The sequence below is a fragment of the Tachypleus tridentatus genome, chromosome 6, assembly GCF_004210375.1.
Source record: "Tachypleus tridentatus isolate NWPU-2018 chromosome 6, ASM421037v1, whole genome shotgun sequence".
NCBI classification, from domain to species: Eukaryota; Metazoa; Arthropoda; class Merostomata; order Xiphosura; family Limulidae; genus Tachypleus; species Tachypleus tridentatus.
Window position 1 is genome coordinate 41473677 of NC_134830.1, and position 20556 is coordinate 41494232.

At 34.8% G+C, this 20556-nt stretch overlaps 2 protein-coding genes across 4 annotated transcripts in view; one reads left to right on the forward strand and one right to left on the reverse strand.

The window, feature by feature from the left end:
• Positions 1-9086: 9086 nt before the first annotated feature.
• LOC143251598 (carbohydrate sulfotransferase 11-like) lies at positions 9087-9902 on the reverse strand. The gene has a single exon (XM_076502868.1). It carries the CDS (start codon positions 9900-9902, stop codon positions 9087-9089), a length of 816 nt encoding a protein of 271 aa, XP_076358983.1.
• An 8630-nt stretch (positions 9903-18532) lies between these two features.
• LOC143252325 (RAC serine/threonine-protein kinase-like) overlaps positions 18533-20556 on the forward strand; it is a 44876-nt gene continuing 42852 nt past the window's right edge. Inside the window, exon 1 of one of the 3 annotated variants that reach the window (XM_076504288.1) lies at positions 18533-18666. The gene's annotated coding sequence lies outside the window, so the exon portion shown is untranslated. The remainder of the gene's footprint in view (positions 18667-20556) is intronic. The other 2 variants (XM_076504289.1, XM_076504290.1) reach the window with 2 other exon arrangements.

The following is a 20556-nucleotide window of genomic DNA, read 5'->3' on the forward strand; positions in this document are numbered from 1 at the left end:
CAGAATTACCATTGAACGCTGTTAACTAGCGTCTTTCCATTTAGGCCTGTATGGCCAGGTAATTAAGGCACACGACTCTTAACCTGAGGGTCGCGGGTTCGAATTCCCCTCATATCAAACATGCTGCCCTTTCAGCTATTGAGGCGTTATAATGTGACTATCAATCCAACTTTGCGTTAGCAAAAAGTAGCCCAAGATTTGGCGGTGGGTGGTGACGATTAGCTGCCTTTCCTCTAATCTAACACTACTAAATTAGGGCCGGGAAACGCAGATAGCCCTCGTGTAGCTTTGCGCGAAATTAAAAAAACAAAACGAAACAAACCTTCCACTTTGCTTATAAGTTCAAAATATTAGATCCGTAACCCGTTTGGAATTCTGTTTTTATCAAAAGGCAAATATTTTGTTTGTTATCAGAACAAAGGTACATGTCGGGTTATTTGTGATGTGGTCACCACAGGTATCGAAATTATATATTTAGAGTTATAAGCCTTCAGACCTTCCGCTGAGCATTAAAAAGGCAAAAGGTGAGATATTGTGATTAATTTAAATACTACGTGATTGTATTGTTAATGTATATTTGACGACGTAATGAACTGTTTATTATTTTAGCCCCATTTAAAACAGTAGCCCCAGTAACCTTTCATTTATTTTCCTAAACTCAACAACAACTTAAAAGAAACCCGGTACTTTCTCCCTAGAAGTTAAGCGTGGATTTATGCTTTTAGTTTTGTAATAAAATTATATTTACCTTTTATCGTGTCACTTGCATAATATTAATTTCATCTGTATTATTTTTGTTGGTTAATTTTGTATCGTAGGCGAAACATCACTTTACCAGAAGATCAAGCATATTTTTTTTTTATCTGGAGCAATGTTTTACAAAAGAAACACAAGTTACTACGACCCTGACGATTGTTGTTTGTTGTGTTGTTTCACAGAGTGCCAAAAGCTGTTTCTTACCCCAACAGTTTCAAGGACAGTTATACTGACTATCGCAATAAAAAAAAAGGAAGTTCTGGAGAAATTCAACAATAACCAATTTTTTCGAGCCTTTTACACAATAAACAATAATAAATTCCGTCAAATTTACGTCAGCAGTGGCCTCGACTATTCATATTTACCGGTAAAAGCATTTAGAAAATAAAGTTTATTTTTTAATTTTTAGCGAATATCAAAATGAACATATGTGTCATTTTATGAACATTTAACCACACACGTATACTCACGTATCAAGTTATATGCTCGAACTATCTAAAGTGAGTTCGTTTTTTGTTTTTTTTTAGTTTGGTAATGTTCTTGCTTATCAAATGAATTCCTGTCAAAAATGTTACTTAGGAACGTTTCAACCAATGAGAAAGCACGATACACTTCATTCAAGGAAGTTCTATAATTTTTATTTCTTTTCTGGTTTGTTTGCCATTCGAATTCGGCAACAACGGGCAATTTTCGATTGGTGTTTAACATGTATTATACAACTGCTTGATTGTAATCTGGGTCATGTTTTTATTATTGTTAGTCCATTAATAGTTTTGGTAACAACTAGATAAACATGCTACTGTATAATAATTCACGAAACTGAATGTCTGAAATGATTATTAAATTAAAACCTAAGGAACACCTTGTTTCCAACCGAACTTCAGGAAATTGAGAACACTTGTAAGCGGTTTGGTTAAAATTTCGCGCAAAGCTACTCGAAGACTAGATGGATGACAGCTAGTTATTAACACCCACCGCTAACCCTTGGGCTACTCTTTTACCAAAGAATAGTGGGATTGACCATCATCTTATTACGTCCCCACGGCTAAAAAGGCAAGTATGTTTAATGTGACGGGAACTCGAACCAGCGATCCTCGGATTACGAGTCGAGTACCTTAACCACCTGGCCGTGCCGGACCCACTTGTACGTGTTTGGTATTATACTGGTTATATTGTCTTTATCATATTAAAATAATCCCGTAAACTTCACAATATACTGAAGACATAGAGCTAGAAACTAGGTTGGTGATGGAGTTTTCTTTCATCGATGACCGAAAATGTCTTGTCCTGAAGTGTGTGATTGGAAAGAAAAGTAGTGCTGTCTCACTGGGGGACGGCATGGGCGGATGGGTTAATACGTTCGACTTGTAATTCGAGGGTCTCGGGTTCGCATCTCCATCGCGCCAAACATGATCGCCCTTTCAACAGTCTACCTGCCTTCTCTTTAGTTTTGCACTACTAAATTATAGACGGCTAGTGCAGTCTTGAGTAGCTTTACGCGAAATTCAAAAAAACAAACAAATCCACTGGGGGGACTCTTTAAGAGAAGACGTTTTAGCACAGTGAAAGAAGTTTGATACGAAAGTGTAAAATATGAATTACCAGCTTACTCAAAAGTGGGGATAATAAGGAACATAGGTCAAAATAAGATAGCTGCATACTAGCATGGAATATTTTTTGATGCATTGAAGTGGAAAAGAGTTTATTTTTGGGCTTTCTAGTATCGACTATTAACTTATGGTCACATATCGTGATGAGTTTCAAAATTTTGTGTGACGAATAAAACTGTAACAAGATAGTTAAATAATTTACTTTATTTGTCATTTAATTTTAGCACTTTAATACGTTTTAGAACATTTACTCCAAATAGTATCGCCCTCCCTGCTAGTACGGCGGTATTTCTCCGGATTTACAACGCTAAAATCAGGGGTTCAATTCCCCTCGGTGGATTCAACAGATAGTCTGATGTGGATTTGCTATAAGAAAACACACACACACCCAAATCGTATAAGGGCTATGTTCGTTAGTCGTCACTTCTATTTAACTGATATACTAGAAATAAGTCAGCTGGGAAACAGCATTCAACGCCAACCGTTGGGTTACCATAATGGAATAATGATATTTAGTTTGATTCGATTAAAGCTACACAAGAGATAATATTTGCATTTTCATTCCTTAATTTTAAAATAATAAGTTATAGGGAAGGCAGTAAGTCAACAGCACCCAACACACACTTTCGAGTACTATTGTTTGATCGAAAACTGGTCATTCTTGTAACAATATACTAAGGTGAAATTTTTTTTCAGTAATGTGACACAAACCACTGACCCGAAATCTATAGTCCAGCATCATTACCACGTTCGTCCTAACTTCTGGGTAGCCCAAGTATAGTCTCTGTAAGTTAGGTCAACCGAAACCGAATATTCTTTTGTATATTTTTCAAGAAGTTCAAACACATTATTCTTAAAAGTCACGCAGAAATATGCTAGAAAATTTTCATTGCTGGTCAGTATTTTTTTTGGCCCGGCATAGCCTCGTAATCCGAGGATCGCGGGTTCGCATCCTCGTCGCGCCAAATATGCTTGCCCTTTCAGTCGTAGGGGCGTTATAAAGTCATGATCAATCCCACTATTCGTTGGTAAAATAGTAGCCCAAGAGTTGGCGGTGGGTGGTGATGACTAGCTGCCTTCCCTCTAGTCTTACACTGCTAAATTAGGGACGGCTAGCACAGATAGCCCTCGAGTAGCTTTGTGCGAAATTCAAAAACAAAGAAACATTTTTTTTTAAAAAAAGCTTATTAAAGATCAAAGAGCAACTTTAAAAAACCACATTTTCATACTTTCCTTGAATATGTCTTATCATCAATGTTATAATGTAGAAAACATATTAGAGCGGTTGATGATAGCACATACGTAACAATATGTAAACTTTCGGTGTTTCAATTGCATATAAAGGCAACATTATATCATTTACATGCATTCAATAAATATTTATACTCTTATTAAATAATTCCTACTTCTAACTCATTTGAGTTAAGCAAGTCGCTATTGGCGGCCCCCCACTAGTAGAGCGGTATGTCTCCAGATTTACAACACTAAAATGAGGGGTTCGATTTCCCTCGGTGGGCTCGGCAGATAGGTCGATGTGGCTTTACCATAAGAAAAACACACGCCACCAGTGTTTCTATGAAGTACCAGTGTAGCTTAATCTCTATTCGAAATTACTGTTTATAGAGAGCAGGGAGAATTTGTATAATTTATGCTAAATATATTACATATGAATTTGATTAGCAGTTAGAATATTTTAAAGTTTGATTGCATTTCACACACGTTTTAGAAAATTCACTTTATTTAATAAAGGAACGTCTAAAACGTTTGTAATATAAAGTACAAAAAGTGTTTATTGTTATTGAATGTTCATAAACTTCTCTTTTGTCACGTAGATTTCAAATACTAGTTCTGAAATATTGAAGCGACATCTTGTGAACAATATCAACAATATTATGCAAACAAAAATTGAACTGTAGTTTATTTATTAATAACTTTTTATATATCTTTGATGATTTCCACTGTATATAGATATCCCTGCATTTTTTAAAGTTAGCTATAGGACTATTAGACACATCTAATTAGACTAGTTGCAAAATATTATTGGTCTAATAATCATTAAAAAAATCAAGTTTAACTAATGGAAAAGACAAAATATCTTTAAATTATGTATACATGCTGATTAGATTGTTGTATATTTTGTTGAGTTTGATTATAATAACTAGATTAGATCTACTTGTATTAACATACATTAAAAATAAAGAAATAAAATACATCCACATCAACACAGTTTCAAAATTTTCATCAGTTTCTTTCTTCTCGTAGGGCCCCCCACTAATACCGCGGTAAGTCTACGGATATACAATGTAAAATCAGCGATTCGATCCCCCTCGGTGGACTCAGTAGATAGTTTGATGTGGCTTTGCTATAAGAAAAACATACAAACACTCCTTCTCGTAAGTCTCCAAGTGGCACAACGGTATATCTGTGGATTTACGACACTAGAAAGCGGGTTTCGATACTCGTTGTGGGCAGAGCACAGATGGCCAATTGTGTATCTTTGTGCTTAATTACAAACAAACCTTCTCGTAGTTTAACAACTTTTTGTGGGTTGAAAACCTTGGAACAGTCGGCACATACTGTCACAGGTAATCAACTGACAGGAAAGATTGTAGAGAAATACAAACTTCATCTGGGTTGTTCGTCTACAGATAATATTCTGTTTTAATCAACCTAACATTCTGTGTAAAAAAAACAACAACAAAAAACTGCCTATTTACGCTTCATATCTGCGTGATGATAACAAATATTAAGCTAGAAAAAATCAGTATTTTTATCAACATCTAACTGATACATTTGCTCAAATAATTCCAGTTTCCCTAATTCCTCACAACTTAAAGTTATATGATAAAATAGTTTTTTTTATAAACAAAAACACTCGAGATTATAAAAAAATGGGAACACTAACATCCAGGACTTGATTCTCCGTGGTGGACAAAGTACGAATGATGAACGGCAATGTCGCTTCCCATGTCATACAAAAGATTTGATTTCAATACTTTTAAAATCTAGTTTAAGAAAACATTTTAATTTTAAATCTTTCAATTTTCAGAAAACGGCACCAACAGTGACATGAGAAGTCTTGTCCTTAATAAATGAGGCCTAGCCCGTTCCTATCTTCGGAAATTAATGTAATGGAAAGAAATACAGTAAACTTTGTCTGATTATGGTGACCAATAAAGCAGGAGAAGAGTTTTTAGTAAAGGGAGGCAAACAGCTGAACCAAGAGTCGGGTGAGAGGAACCACTAGTAAAATTATGGCTATCAATATGAACTGTGCTGCCGGTGTGTAAAACAGAAGGCACTTGCAGGTGAAAGAGGGTTTGGTTTGAATTTCGCGTTAAACTACACCCGGGATATGTGCGCTAGTCGTCCCTAATTTAGCAGTGTAAAACAAGATGGAAGGCAGCTAATCATCACCGCCCACCGCCAACTCTTGGGCTAATCTTTTAACAACGAATAGTAGGATTGACCGTAATGTTATAACGCCCCCACGGCTGAAAGGGCGAGCATGTTTGATGTGACGCGACCTTCGAATTACGAGTCGAGTGCCTTAACTACCTGGCCATGCCGGGCCGGTCCTGTACAGATCGTATTGATATAAAACAGTATCTTTTTTAAGGTTACACTGACAATGGCCCGGCATGGCGTGCGACTCGTAATCTGAGGGTCGCGGTTTCGCATCCCCGTCGCGCCAAACATGCTTTCCCTTTCAGCCGTGGGGGCGTTATAATGTGACGTTTAATCCCATTATTCGTTGGTAAAAGAGTAGCTCAAAAGTTCGCGGTGGGTGATGATGACTAGCTGCCTTCCCTCTAGTCTTACACTGCTAAATTAGGGACGGCTAGCACAGATAGCACTCGAGTAGCTTTGTGCGAAATTCAAAAATAATACACCGACAATTTTTAAATGTGAGAGTTAGACTACCACAACTCAAGTAATCGAGAGGAAATACTTGTTATTAAAGAAACGTTTCAACCATGCTATTACAACACCTCCAAATTTGAAGATTTGATTTTTTATTAATTTAACTTGAAGACCGGTGAAAAAACACATGATAGAAACCTTAAAAAAATATACAATTCTAACCACTGTAAAAACTGTGAAATAAGGGGAGACTTCTGAGCTATACATTTCAACATAAAACCCGACGACAAACCCATACACAAGCCAAACAATTTCTTCATTAAAGTCGCACAGCCATATTGGTATAAGGGGATACGCCCGACACGGTTAGTTGATTAGGGCGCTCGCCTCGTAACTTTAGGATCGCAAGTTCGAATCCCAGTCATGACAAACATGTTTGTTCTTTAAGCGGTGGGAGCGTTATAATATTACATTCAACCCCAATATTTGTTCGTAAAACAATAACCCAAGAATTAGTGATGGGTGGTGATGGCTAGCTGCCTTTCCTCTAGTCTTACACTACTAAATTAGGAACTAGCATAGATTTCGTGCAATTTATTTACAACATAGATATTATTGTTACAATGTTCATTATTACCCTTTTATATGCTTTAAGAATTCCGTAAATATATAATTTGCAATGGTCAGGATGACTTTGTAGGAAGAGGTAGCGGATAAAGTTGTGGAGGTAGTAGGAAGAGCTAGCGGATAAAGTTGTGGAGGTAGTAGTTCTTTCTGTTTCCTGCTATCAACAACCAGCTCTGACGTATTTCCACATTTTTCACATTATTAATTAATTGACAGTCATTTGCTGCAGAAGTGTCTCATAGGCTAGAGTTGAAAATAACTACATAAACTCCAGTTTCTACTTCACCTTAAGGTTGATATGAAGAGTAAGTTCTTTAATTATTCTCACTTTTTTACTTTGACCCATGACGCACCCTCTGAGATATATAACATGTATGTGAGCCTTCATCCACAGTGTGTGTTGTTTTATTGTAAATGTAATAGTTTTTTTATTTTTTAGTGTAAGGATGTGGCGTCACCTATGAATGTGGTAACGATAACTTATGGAAAAGATATTAAATGCTAAGTAACAGCAATAATGGGAGTTAGCTGTGTTTGTGAACCCAATTAATATGTCCTTGTTCCATGTTATCATCCCACACCCTTTGATAGATTTTGTTTGTTTTTGAATTTCGCACAAAGCTACTCGAGGGCTATCTGCGCTAGCCGTCCCTAATTTAGCAGTGTAAGACTAGAGGGAAGGCAGTTAGTCATCACCACCTACCGCCAACTCTTGGGCTACTCTTTTACTAACGAATAGTGGGATTGACTGTCACATTATAACGCCCCCACAGCTGAAAGGACGAGCATGTTTGGCGCGACGGGGATGCGAAACCGCGACCCTCAAATTACGAGTCGCACGCCTTAACATGCTTGGTCATGCCGGACAACTTTAATTGAAATTGGCCCAGTGAACTAGAAGTAATTAGACAGCGAACAAACTGACGAATACACATATTTTTCATGCTGTATATATATATATACAAAAAATAGAATTACTAATGTCAAAGCTGAAACAACAACATTATAAAAAGCAGAAGAGAAAGATGTATTAAAATGAATTTAATATGTGGTTTTGTAAACAGTGTGTGTATATGCAGGTACATGTCAAATTCAAATTATCTTCAATCAGAGCTATGAAAAAATAACAAAGTTTCTCTATAAACTTTTCTGATGGCAGCAAATGGATCGGTTCGTTATAAGCCCAAACACTACATTAGTAATATGTGATAATGACTTGTCATATTGTTAAATTCTTGATATTACTACAAGATTTGCTTTAAAATAATTGCACAACAAAGAGAAAAATTTTATAAACACAATAATCCATAATATCATACATCATACACTCCACAATGTTTGCAATCTACCTTGGTCACTCCAACATTTATATTTTCTAGTTCAACTGCTCTGGAGTTTTTAGGGTTACTATCTACATGCGAGATAGAAAGGAAATTTTCAGTACATTTGACTTACAAGAAGAATGGTGGTGTTTTTTACCAGTTTGTACCACCAGCTTGTGGTACAAGCCCACTCGTTACTGAAATAGGGACGAAACGTGATACATGTTCTTCAAATATGCTACCTTAATAATTTTAGAAACACAGTGAACCAAACATATATTAAAGCTCTACGGACGAATTGTTTTCAAGTATCTTTCTGTTTCTCTGTATTTTTGTAGCCTATAATTCATATTCATTTCTACTTTTAGCCATTAAAATCTCTTATAATAATCAGAGTTTTGTTATAAAGATACGATATCTATATACCTACTACTTTATATTTATATTTATTAACAACAAATGGATAATAAATCTCTAAATCTTCTTTTGTAGGAACATCATTAGAAACTGTTGAAAAAATATTTATATATAATATTTAAAACCTTTTCAACACTATTTAACCGTTTAACATTTTATTATATTCCTCTCAATGAAATTTGAGTAATTAAAAACATAAAATTAAATGGTCTTCTATTTTAGAATCTATTAGACTTCATTAGTATAGTATAAGAAAGTTGGAGACTTTGATTATTTGTTTATAGTAGTGATAAATAATGGTTATAAACTCTATGTGGTTATTTCGAACTGTGTGTATGGCAAACTAGAAAACATACAAATAAAACGTTTTGTATAGTTTATAATAGATGATGAATATAACATTTGTTAGACTGTTTCATTATAATATCAAAGGCAAAAGGATAAGTGAAAATCCAAAACATAAATACACACAGATTACATGTACTTCTACTTATAAAACATCTTTCAGAGAATAGTCAAACAATTCAAAATCTAACTCGTATTTCTCATACAACTGGTCAATCTCATGCTTTGGAATACTTGAGAAAAACTGACGTGTTAGTTCTGACGAACTGACATTAGCCCTTTCACTATGATATAACCACATAACTTCAGATCGTTCCGCTAACTCAGCCGTGAGTCCTTTGAGTGAACTTAGGTATATCAGATCGTCAGACATAGTTTCTACTTTTCCTATAAAGTTGTACTGGATATGGCAAGGTGCACACGTCATCCATATTGGTAACCAATGGTAGTCAAATGTCTTTGGATTGTAAAAATCAGCACGAAGCACAACCTGTATAAAATCTCGAAAGGTAATTGGTTTTCCTTCTAAGTATTTCAGAGGAAGCGTCAGTTCACTGTGAACATCTGGCAGATTCGGTGTTCTTTCAGTATTGTTTAGTTTGTAATGGTAAAGAATGTGATCACGATAGAAGGACACTAGTCGTGTAAAAGGATGACGTACAAACATGTAAAGGAAGAAGCCAGGAAATGAACCATTTTTATATTCTTCAAAACTGAGGCAAATATAAGGAGTTCTGCTTCTTAAGTGTACATCACCATGAGGATATTTATGTCGATTATTTGGAACGATAAATAAAAATCCTAAAGCACTACTGCTTCCAGCCTTAAGATTTATACACGTTGCCATCTTGTAGCCCCGGTTACTTCGGAGTTTTAGCAATGACTTATTATTGATTCTTAGAGCAACGTAACGAAATTCACCACGAATAAGTTTGTTGTATGAAGAAAATTCTCCTTTCATGTTGTATTTTTTACAGACATCTGTCACTCTCTTCACTCTTCGATATATTTCAGGCTATCATCTTCTCTCGAAACTTGGTCATCGAACTTTTCTGGAAAATGAAAGGAGTTATTATCCCGTGTTTGTATAAAGTATTAAAACATTGAGAAATACATTCATTTGGAAAAACAAGTTGTTTTGTTTTTGTGGGGGAGAGATGTGTTCCTAACTCTTTGGCGAAGGATATAAAGCACTATGTTTTACATATTACAATGATGCGTTTAATTGCTAATCATAATTTAAAGTAATAATTAATTATAATTAAGACTCAATGGTTATCATGACACTTCTTTTCAGTTTTCATATATTTATAAATCTGTAGTATGATACATTTAGATGATATGGATGCTTTTTCCAAACCTTACTTGATTTCAACTTGATTTCTAGTCTCATAGAGATCTATCTTGAGAAAACAAAAACTTTATATATGCTTACTGATCCAGTAAATGGAATAATCTCTTTATAAATGTAAATATATATATACACAAAGTGTTTTTTCAGTGCCGTAAATAAATATTGTTTTCACATTTATCCAACGTATCCAGTCTCTTTAATGATGAAAATATAAGCTTTCGTAATATGCTTCTTTCAAATTTTTATAACTCTATTCAATGCTGTAATTTTCTAGGGTTGTGATTTTTACCAACGAATATTGGGATTCACCGTCACATTATAACACCCCACTGCTGAAAGGACGAGCTTGTTTGATGTGACGGGGAATCGAACCGATGAATATGAATGTGTGTGTGTGTGTGTGAGCGATTTATTATGACTGTCTTGAATTGTTTTTGTAAATATGTTTTGAAGATGTTCATTGGTTTCGGTTAAAGTGTGTACTTTAACAGGGATTAATTCTGTATTTTGGCACTTTTCTCAAAATTAAAATACATTAGTAGAATGAAAAGTGAATTTAAAAAGATGAGAAGAAAACTTCCAGTAGTAGTTTAAGTGTCTATACCTGATGAGGTGCAGAAGATGTTTCTTTCTTTATAAATATTGCAGACTTCCGTAGAACAAATACAACACAGACCAACAGCAGAAGAAACAAATTACGTCTCAGTCGTTGCATATTTATGAATTCTTTTTGAGCGTCTAAAAATAAAAAAACAATCTTTATATTTTTATAGGCTATGAAACTGAGATATGCAAACTGATTTTAGACTTTGATATATCTGGAAACTCATAGTGAAGTCTTTAATTTTCAAATATAATAAAATGCTCTATATTCCATTATTTTGATATAATCAGTTACTACGCACGTGATAAGTTTACTTTTTATAAGTTCACGTGTTTAAACTATTCGTGAAAACGTAAACTTCACTCTTGAATTTAACATTTTAAATCAATATTAATAGAAGTAGATGTAAATTCATAATTATAGATATTATATACATTTACTTAAAATAAATTATATTTAAAACAATAACAAATAAATATTATTAAATTAAAATTAATATACCACTTTTCATTTTTCCTTTATTTTAAGGAAATTGAATTTTCTATCTTATCTACATAACAAAGACTTACACTTTCATAAATTTATTTATTTCAAATCGCTACAATTCTTCTTAGCTCGTTGGTTTCGTCTTGTATTTTCAAAGTTCCTTATCAAAGTGCATTATACGAGGGCTGTTCAAAAAATACGCGAACTGACGTCATAAAACAAAATGTACTTTATTTAAAAGTTACAGGTCTGGGACCCCTTCAAAGTACTCTCCTCCCCAACGCACACACTTATCCCAAAGCTGTTTCCACTTGTTGACACAGTCTTGGTACGCTTCTTTTGTAATGTCCTCCAGCTCCTTCGTCGCATTTGCCTTAATCTCGGGAATCGTCTCAAATCTTCTTCCTTTCAAGGGTCTTTTGAGTTTGGAAAACAAGAAAAAATTGCAAGGTGCAAGGTCAGGTGAGTAGGGGAGTGGGGAAGAACAGTGATCGAGTGTTTGGCCAAAAACTCACGAGTTCTGCGTGGCACAAATATCGCAGCAATGCGGTGCATCTTCAATTTGTCGGTCAAAATCTCGAAACAAGATCCAACTGATATCCCACACTCTTCAGCAAGCTTCCTGACAGTCAGACGTCGATTTGCCTGCACCAGGGTGTTGAATTTGTCGACGTGTGGGTCGTCAGTTGACGTGGAATGACGTCCAGGACACTCATCATCTTCAATGGACTCTCGACCATCTTTAAAACGTTCATGCCACTTGAAACATGCCGTACGCTTCATAGCAAGATCACCGAAAGCCGAGTTAAGTATAGCAAAAGTTTCAGTCGCAGATTTTCCAAGCTTAACACAAAATTTCACAGCAAGTCGTTGCTCCTTCAGGTCATTCATTCTGAAATCCGCCAAACGAAAAAATCGCACTTCACTCACGTAGCTAATACACAAATGAAGATATCTGCAATCGGGAAATGGCGTCGTAATCAGCTGATCTGTGCGAACCTAGCGACATCAAGCGGATTCCCCTGGAACAAACTGGAGCCGCGCAATTCAAACAGTCCGCGTATTTTTTGAACATACCTCGTATATATATCTTTCGTGCACAGTAATGTATCAGTCAAGAATATTTTAATTCTAAGCGCACAGATTTACTGCGCTAATGACAGTAGATAAACTCAGAGGTATGCGTTGCGCCCCCAAGTGGCACAGCTGCATGTCCGCGGACTTACAACGCTAGAAAGTGAGTTTAGGTAGGTGTGGTCGGTAATGTATAAATAGCCCATTGGTTAGCTTTGTGATTAACTTTGAATAAGCAAACAATTGTGTGCGTTCTTTCCATTTTTAACTGATACAGATGTATGAGAACAAAAGTGCAACATATTTTATATTTATCCATCTTTTTATAGGTATATCAAATTACCTGTTACTGAAAGGTAAATATTTTTACCATATAAGAGAGAATTTAACACTTAATGAAATTATTAAACACAAGATCATCTATTTTATAATCAGTAGATGGCAAGTTTGCGATTTTTTTGATTTGTTTTGAATTTCGCGCTAGCCGTCCCTAATTTAGCAGTGTAAGACTAGAGGGAAGGCAGCTGGTCATCACCACCCACCACTAACTCTTAGGCTAATCTTTTAACAACGAATAGTACGATTGACCGTCACATTATAACACCCCACTGCTGAAAGGACGAGCTTGTTTGATGTGACGGGGATTCGAACCCGCGACTCTCAGATTAGGAATCGAACGCCTCAACCCACTTGACCATGCCGGGCATCCAACGCGCTCTACCAAGCAGATAATTTTAATAATCAGAGTGCGATTTTTAGGCTAGCCTTCGATTGATTTTTCTTGAGTAAGTATCTTCAGATGAAAATTGATAAAAGTCGTTAAGGGTGACCAGTTGAAGACTTGATAAGCTTGTGTAAAATTAATTTATTTCCACTTGTTTTTACGTCTTGTTAAAACTACGTATTTTATGCATTTATTGTACATATTTACAAATATAAAAGTATATGACCCCGTTTACCACACAAAGCGTTTTGTCTATCTTATCTGTCATCTACCCACATTTCAATAAATATGCGTGTTAGTTTATCTGTCAACTACTCCATGTGCTAGTCCATCGGAAATGTGAAGAGAATGAATTTAGAAGTTTTATATTCTAGTTTAAACATGCAACTCATTTGACTTTTTAGCATAAAATATATATTTATTGAATATTGGCAACAATTAGTTTTAAATCTATTCGTGTCTCTACTTAATCAACATTTACCAGATGGTGTGTGTTGCAGAAACAGATGTGGTAATTTTTAACTCTTTTGATGCGCATGTACTTTCTATTCCAATTATAACAAGCATTCACATCCTCGATATTGTGACATTAGGAAAGCTAAGGTAGTGCGAGTGCCGTTGACCAGATGAGAAGTGCTCAAAGCGTTCACGTGTTCTGTGCAGCATCAAAATCATGACGTTTAACACTATTCACATTAAGTTGGGAATATCTGATGCAGTACACGTGCTAAACCTTAATTTTACACTAAATTCAGTAAATTTAGTAACAGTAACTACTGGACACTATATACAGGGATACTTTTTAACTGTAGATATGCCTTTTGGAGATTCTGGAAGTTGTACAAATGCAATATGGTGATTGAACTCTCGTGATTTGATGAAATTAATGGTTTTCGTCACTAATGCCATCAGTGTCTGAAAACCAAGTTCTTTACTGCACAGGTTCTGTTGGTGAATAATACAGTGCAACTTCACCAACTGTCTGTTCTGCTTTCCACGATGCTTCATCAACAGTGCTACCAGCCCGCTACTTTCTCCGGTCATGGTTGGTGCTCCATAAGTTGTCACACTTACCAGTTTCGTGAAATCCAATGAAACACTACTACACAGTCGTACTGTCTCCTCGAATATAGCAGACCCAGTTGTCTGATCCTTCATGGAACCCATGCCGATTAGTTCATCTGTGATATCAAACGATGACGACACACCACGAACAAAAACTAGTTGCTGTGCTATTGAACTGATGTCAATCGACTCGTCTGTTGCCAAAGAGAAGTTGCCTTGTAAGGTACTCGAGGGCTATCTGTGCTAGCCGTCCATAATTTAGCAGTGTAAGACTAGAGGGAAGGCAGCTAGTCATCACCACCCACCGCCAACTCTTGGGCTACTCTTTTACCAACGAATAGTGGGGTTGACCGTCACATTATAACGCCCCTACGGTTGAAGGGTGAGCATGTTTGGCGCAACGAGGATGCGAACTTGCGACCCACAGATTACGAGTCGCACGCTTTAACACGCTTGGCCATGCCGGGCCGAAGTTGTTTTTAAATCCTTTTACAATTAAGAATTTAACACTTTTGTAACATTAATAATTTATTTATTATCTATGGTTTGATGTCAAATTTGTTCGCATAACATGATAACTGAGTATGTTAATTAAATTTTGAATGTAACTCACTAAAACATCGTGACATTCAAAGACCTGTCTAGCATGTTAAGGGTTATTCAAGCATGCCCCTTTGTTTTTGTTTTGGAATTTCGCGTAAAGCTACACGAGAACTATCTGGACTAGCCATCCCTAACTTAACAGTGTAAGGCTAGAAGGAATGCAGCTAGTCATAACCATCCACTGCCAACTCTTGGAATACTCTTTTTATCAATGAATACTGGGATTGATTGCATATTATAGCACTCCCACGGCTGAAAGAGCAAGTATGTTTGGTGTGACAGGGATTCGAACCCTCGACCTTCAGATTACGAATCGAACGCCCTAACCACCTGGCCATACTAGGCCTCACGCACCTACCTAACGTGCAATCAATCACATAGGCACATTTACGTTCTCTTCAAGAACGTGGGAGTCACCAGTTTCTCGTATTTCATGTATTGCCGATTTTCACGGTAAGATTTGCTTATTGATTGAAATATGGACTCAAAACTCATATCAAGCACTTATAATTGTGTGAAATCAAAGCTAAAATACCAGATGAGGCATTCGGTCAAAACTCTGAAAATGTCACATGTGAAAACAGATATTATTTACATCATTTCATAAGATATACTATTAACCAGTACTAGTACTGGTACCGACTACAAACTATGCTCTATGCCACTTGATGCATGCAAACCATGGCTACATCCTGTTTGAATCCTTTTTTGACTTACATCTCAACCAACTTCAGAATACCCTCTAATTTACTCTTAGAGGATATCAACTAATCGTTTTTGAAGAAGCAACTGTGAAGCCTAACAACGGGAATCGGCTAGAAAGTCTGTTATGTCGTATTTTATTCATGGATTTAATGCGCTATATATAAACAAATTCATAAGTGATATCATAAAATGCTCTTTACCACAAACATACATGCCATTCACATATAGTAGCATGTTATATATAAAAAGTAAGACAATACATTGCATGTGTGATAGATTGCTTGGTGACTTGTATGCAGTAGCCATGCATTATAAGTTATCACTCCCAATGACTGTGTTATAATATGCACAACATCTGCTAATGTACTACTATTTATGAGTTAAGAAACTCAACTTTTTGTCATTGTGAAATATATAATATTAGTAAACTGCTTAGCAGAATAAGACTTTTAAAATGGAATTCACACATATTGGATTAACAACCACGTTACTGTGATGCTTACCACGCTGAGTACAGAAACGGAGACTAAAAGCAATTTACCATTCTAGTCAGCTTCTATCTCCTAAACTAAAGCTCCTATCACCATTTGTGGCTTGAAATTTCCAGTACATTTTATATCACATGAAGAACAAACAAATTCACGTAAAACACTATTTTTTCCACAACAAGTTATTGCAGCTTAAGTAATCTCAACTTTTGTCTAAGGTCCCAACCACCTTATTTTTGTCTATAAGTCTTCTACCGGTCCTCCAAACCTGAATGTCGAAATTGAGGTAAAATGACATGTTATTGCACTTGTAAAAACACCAACGTTATCAAATGGCCGTCTTATACAAACGTTTGCAGTGTTTTCAAACAGAGCTCAAACATAGTGATTTTCGAAATTTCCTAAAATAATTTATCGTTACAGCATCAAAATGTAATTGTCTGCCCTACATCGTGGCTCATAATGGTTCAATTGTGTCTGGATGCTTACAACACTGAAACTCGGAGTTCGACACCTGTGGTGAGCAGAGCATAGATAGCCCGTTGTATAACTGTGCTTATAACAAAACAAATAAATAAACATACTATGTAGTATTTATATACAATGAAGTCCAACAGGTTAGATTTAATAACGCACTGTAATAAAGGTCCATCGAAGTAAGTTTTACAAAATATTTGTGTAAATGTGATCCTACTGAATCAAAAGAGAACAATTAATAACAAATTTTCAAAATAACGTAAAACATTTTATTTATGAAAATGAGGAAAAATATCAACATTATACAAATGTTTCAGTAAACATGCTCATTAGTTGCTGATGAGAATTAATCCTATCAAAAGTAATATTCCAGCTGTGATCCAGCTGTGATCCAGCTGCTTTTCTCACAATATATTGATACTAGTAGCATTTGGATACCCGCATTAAGACGTTAAAATATGTCTACATTTTGAAGACTGGTGAGGCTTGAAAAGTCCTTAAGACGAGCTTGTAGGAATTATCCAGCAGTACTAAGCACTCTAGAAATACTAAAGTGAGTCTCCTTAACAACGTGTGGCGAACAAAAGCAAGGCCAAGTAATTTTAAAAGTGATCATGTACATGATTAAAGTTAGTATGCAGCTTTAGTATGAACACTTGGTCAGACAAGTTGTTAAGATTTTCTTGTTCAAGTAATTTACTTTCGTTGTTCTCTATAATAGATAATGTTTATTCTGCCCGAAAAGATGTCGCAGTAACATATATTATCTGCATTGAAAGGTTTAGTGATTGTTGCATCCTTTGCTGGTCAGATTGACAATGTCTGAATGTTACATCTGAACAATTGTATAAGAGAATAAAGATCACGAGGTGTCACTATTGACTGGACGAAGGAAGTGAGTTTTCCTGTTGATTTCAGATGCATTTTTATTTCATTTCTTATTCGCTCTCATCGCGACTAATTCAGTAAAAGTTCATCTTGACGAACAGGAAATTGACAATCTATTCACTGATCCAGTAGGGACAATCACCTGCTCATCTATGTAAGTGTACACACTAATTTTTCTTGTACATCTAAAGAAAGACTGTTTTCATTGTCTATCAAAAGTGCCCAATCTGTTTATTTCTCAAGCAACGTAAAACGCAGTCAAGTTACCAAAAGCAGGCTACTCTCTTTATTTTTTAATGAAATCTGCTTTTACACACGTAACATCATATATGAAATTACAAGGAAAACGCCCCACAGTGGCATAGCGGTATGTCTGCGGACTCTCACCGCTAAAAACCGGGTTTCGACATCTGTGGTGGGCAGAGCACAAATAGCCCATTGTGTAGCTTTGTGATTAATTCTAAACAAGAAAACAAGCAATACAAGGAAAATAAATAGTTACAGCAAAAAGAAGTTAGCGCATTCATTGATTATAGTTCTGTTATTAAAACTAAATGCACTTCTAGAACCTGTAGGCTAGTTCAACATACAATATTACATTGAATAAACAAATAAAAGACGAAATGAAAAACATGCCTTTACTTACTATAGCAAAATTGGAAAAAGCGACAGACAGCTTTATAGTTTTGTTTGTTTGTTTTTCGGTTGATTTTGCTTTATCGTAAAGCTACATAATTTGATACCTGTGGTATGTTCGACATTAAGATCGAGCCCAAAATTTTAGTGTCATAAGTTTCAGCTTTTAATTAAGCTATTTTGGTCTTTAATTAATATGATAAACCTTAACAATTAATAAGTATTGAGAATTCAAAGTAATGTTACCAAAAAGGATTTTGGATGCATGAAATTATATATATATATATATATATATAATTATTTATTACTACTTGAGCAACTGACTACTACAAAATAATTTGAAAATAATGTTAATTATATTTTGATAATATATTAAAATTCTGATTTGTTTGCTCTGTGTTAGAGCAAAATATAGATTTTGCACCATAAGGAAAAAAATGTTAATATACTTGAAATTATTAAATGCTCCCCGTTAGATCTATCGTTCGTATATCACGATAATATGCGATATGTCCTTCTAAAGTTACTTTGACCACTGTTAGCAATAGCAGACAGAATTTTAGGGTAATAATGAATTTAAGAGATAAATATTGCATTAATTGAAACATTTTCAATTTATTGGTAAGTTCATCCAATGTTGATCAATAAGTTTCTTTTTAAAAATCTAAAAAAATGATATTTTTATTGTTGCACAAATGATGATAAAGCTGTCCTTGGTACTGCAACTTTACAAGTTACAACTCCCGACTTACAACTACTGGAAGTACTAGTAGTAGTATTACAGTCTACCACCACTACCATTATTATTAGTTTAGTAGTATCAGTACTTCTACCAGCTGGCAGTTTAGATTTGTAACAGCAACAACACCAATGTTGCAGTAACAATTACTGAGGTTGAAAGATAATCAACACTTACCAGTTGATGACACATGAAAGTTTTTTTATTAATTACTTTCAACTTATGTACTTAATTTAAACTTCGTTAAGTAGTAAATGTAATTTATACTTTTATGGTATATTGTACTACAAATACAATAAAAAATGTTACTACTAGTACTACTTACTCATTACTAATTTACTAGTAGTACTTGTAATAGTTGTAGTCTACATTTTGTACTGGTGGTATTAAGTGTGTTAATTTATTGTGCTTTGAAAGTTTAAGGTTCAAGTTTTAACACAAATACAGTTTTACACCAATACAGTTGTAATAATATAAAGCTGGATAAAACCAGTAGTGAATAAGAATTTAGTACAATTTACTTTTAATACTACTATGAGCAGTGCTGCACCACAGCTAATTTATAAGTATGAGGGGTTGATAAAGGCATTTTTAAAAAAGAGTGATAACTTACTTCTTTGGGGTAATGCTGAGAATTAATTGTTAGGATAAGGTTATAAGTAGGTCAGTAGGGCTAAATGTTATGTTTGTTAATATATAGTGATGAGTATATTGGCTGGATGGACAACTAGGGATTACTTCTGTGGGAAAAGGAAATATTTTGGAATGGGTAGTTTGTACTTAAATAGAATAGAAGCTGGCTTGATTTTAAGGGCTATTAATTTAAATGTAAGATTAGCTTTAAGACTAGACAGTAGTGAAGACCAAGTTAAGTCTAAAATAAAACAATATGTAGAGAAAAGTTTAAGTAATTTTAAGACTATATTTAATTGCTTCTTAGTAGAAATAAAATTGTGATTTTAGAGCAGTAGTTGAGTTTCATATTAGAATAACTTAAAGTTGGTGAAATAAACAGTTTTGATGACAATTTGTTTTTTTAAATACAAGGCTACAGGCAGTGGTGTATTGGTTTTTAAAAAAATGCCACTGATTAGTTGCATTTTTTGTAACCCATAATTTTACTGTTAGAATAACTACCTAAAAGTTAACCGAAATAATTAATTAGTTAATTTTCAAATGATTAACAAGACCATCATTATTACAAAATGGATTAAGTGAATAGTTTTTGCTTTGTTTCTTGTACATTTATTTAGCAACACTGCTTGAGATATTTGAAAACAATTTTAACAGATTATGAGCTAAGATTAAAATTTTCCTATTGCATTATATAGCAGTGTATTTGTTAAGGCTTTACCATAACTTAATATCTACTTATTGTGATTTTGAAGGCATACGAAAGCCCTGCCAGTTGTTGGATAAAATTATGATAATAGTTTTGCTGATTGACTGGAACTTGTGCTCTTCATTTAATACTTGATATGGAAGGAAAATGGGCATTTTTGGTGAAATGAATTTCTTTGTATAGGATCTTGGAAATGCATCTCCACTGAAACATGCACATATGTTGTTTTAATGGAATCTATTTTTAAAATACTTGAGTGCTAGTGATGATTAATATGTGTCCAGTGTTAATTGTCAATACTCTATAGTTTTTAACACCAGCTTTAATGGTAAAATATTCAAAATAAGTACAACAATAATTCTTCTTATTAACAGCTGAGCAGTGTCAGACTAAAAAAGTGTTAATGAGCCATGCTTCCCAAGTTAGTTCC

Bases quoted from the DNA above. Each gene is read 5' to 3' on its own strand.
- LOC143251598 (XM_076502868.1), bottom strand. From the start codon at position 9,902: ATGAAAGGAGAATTTTCTTCATACAACAAACTTATTCGTGGTGAATTT.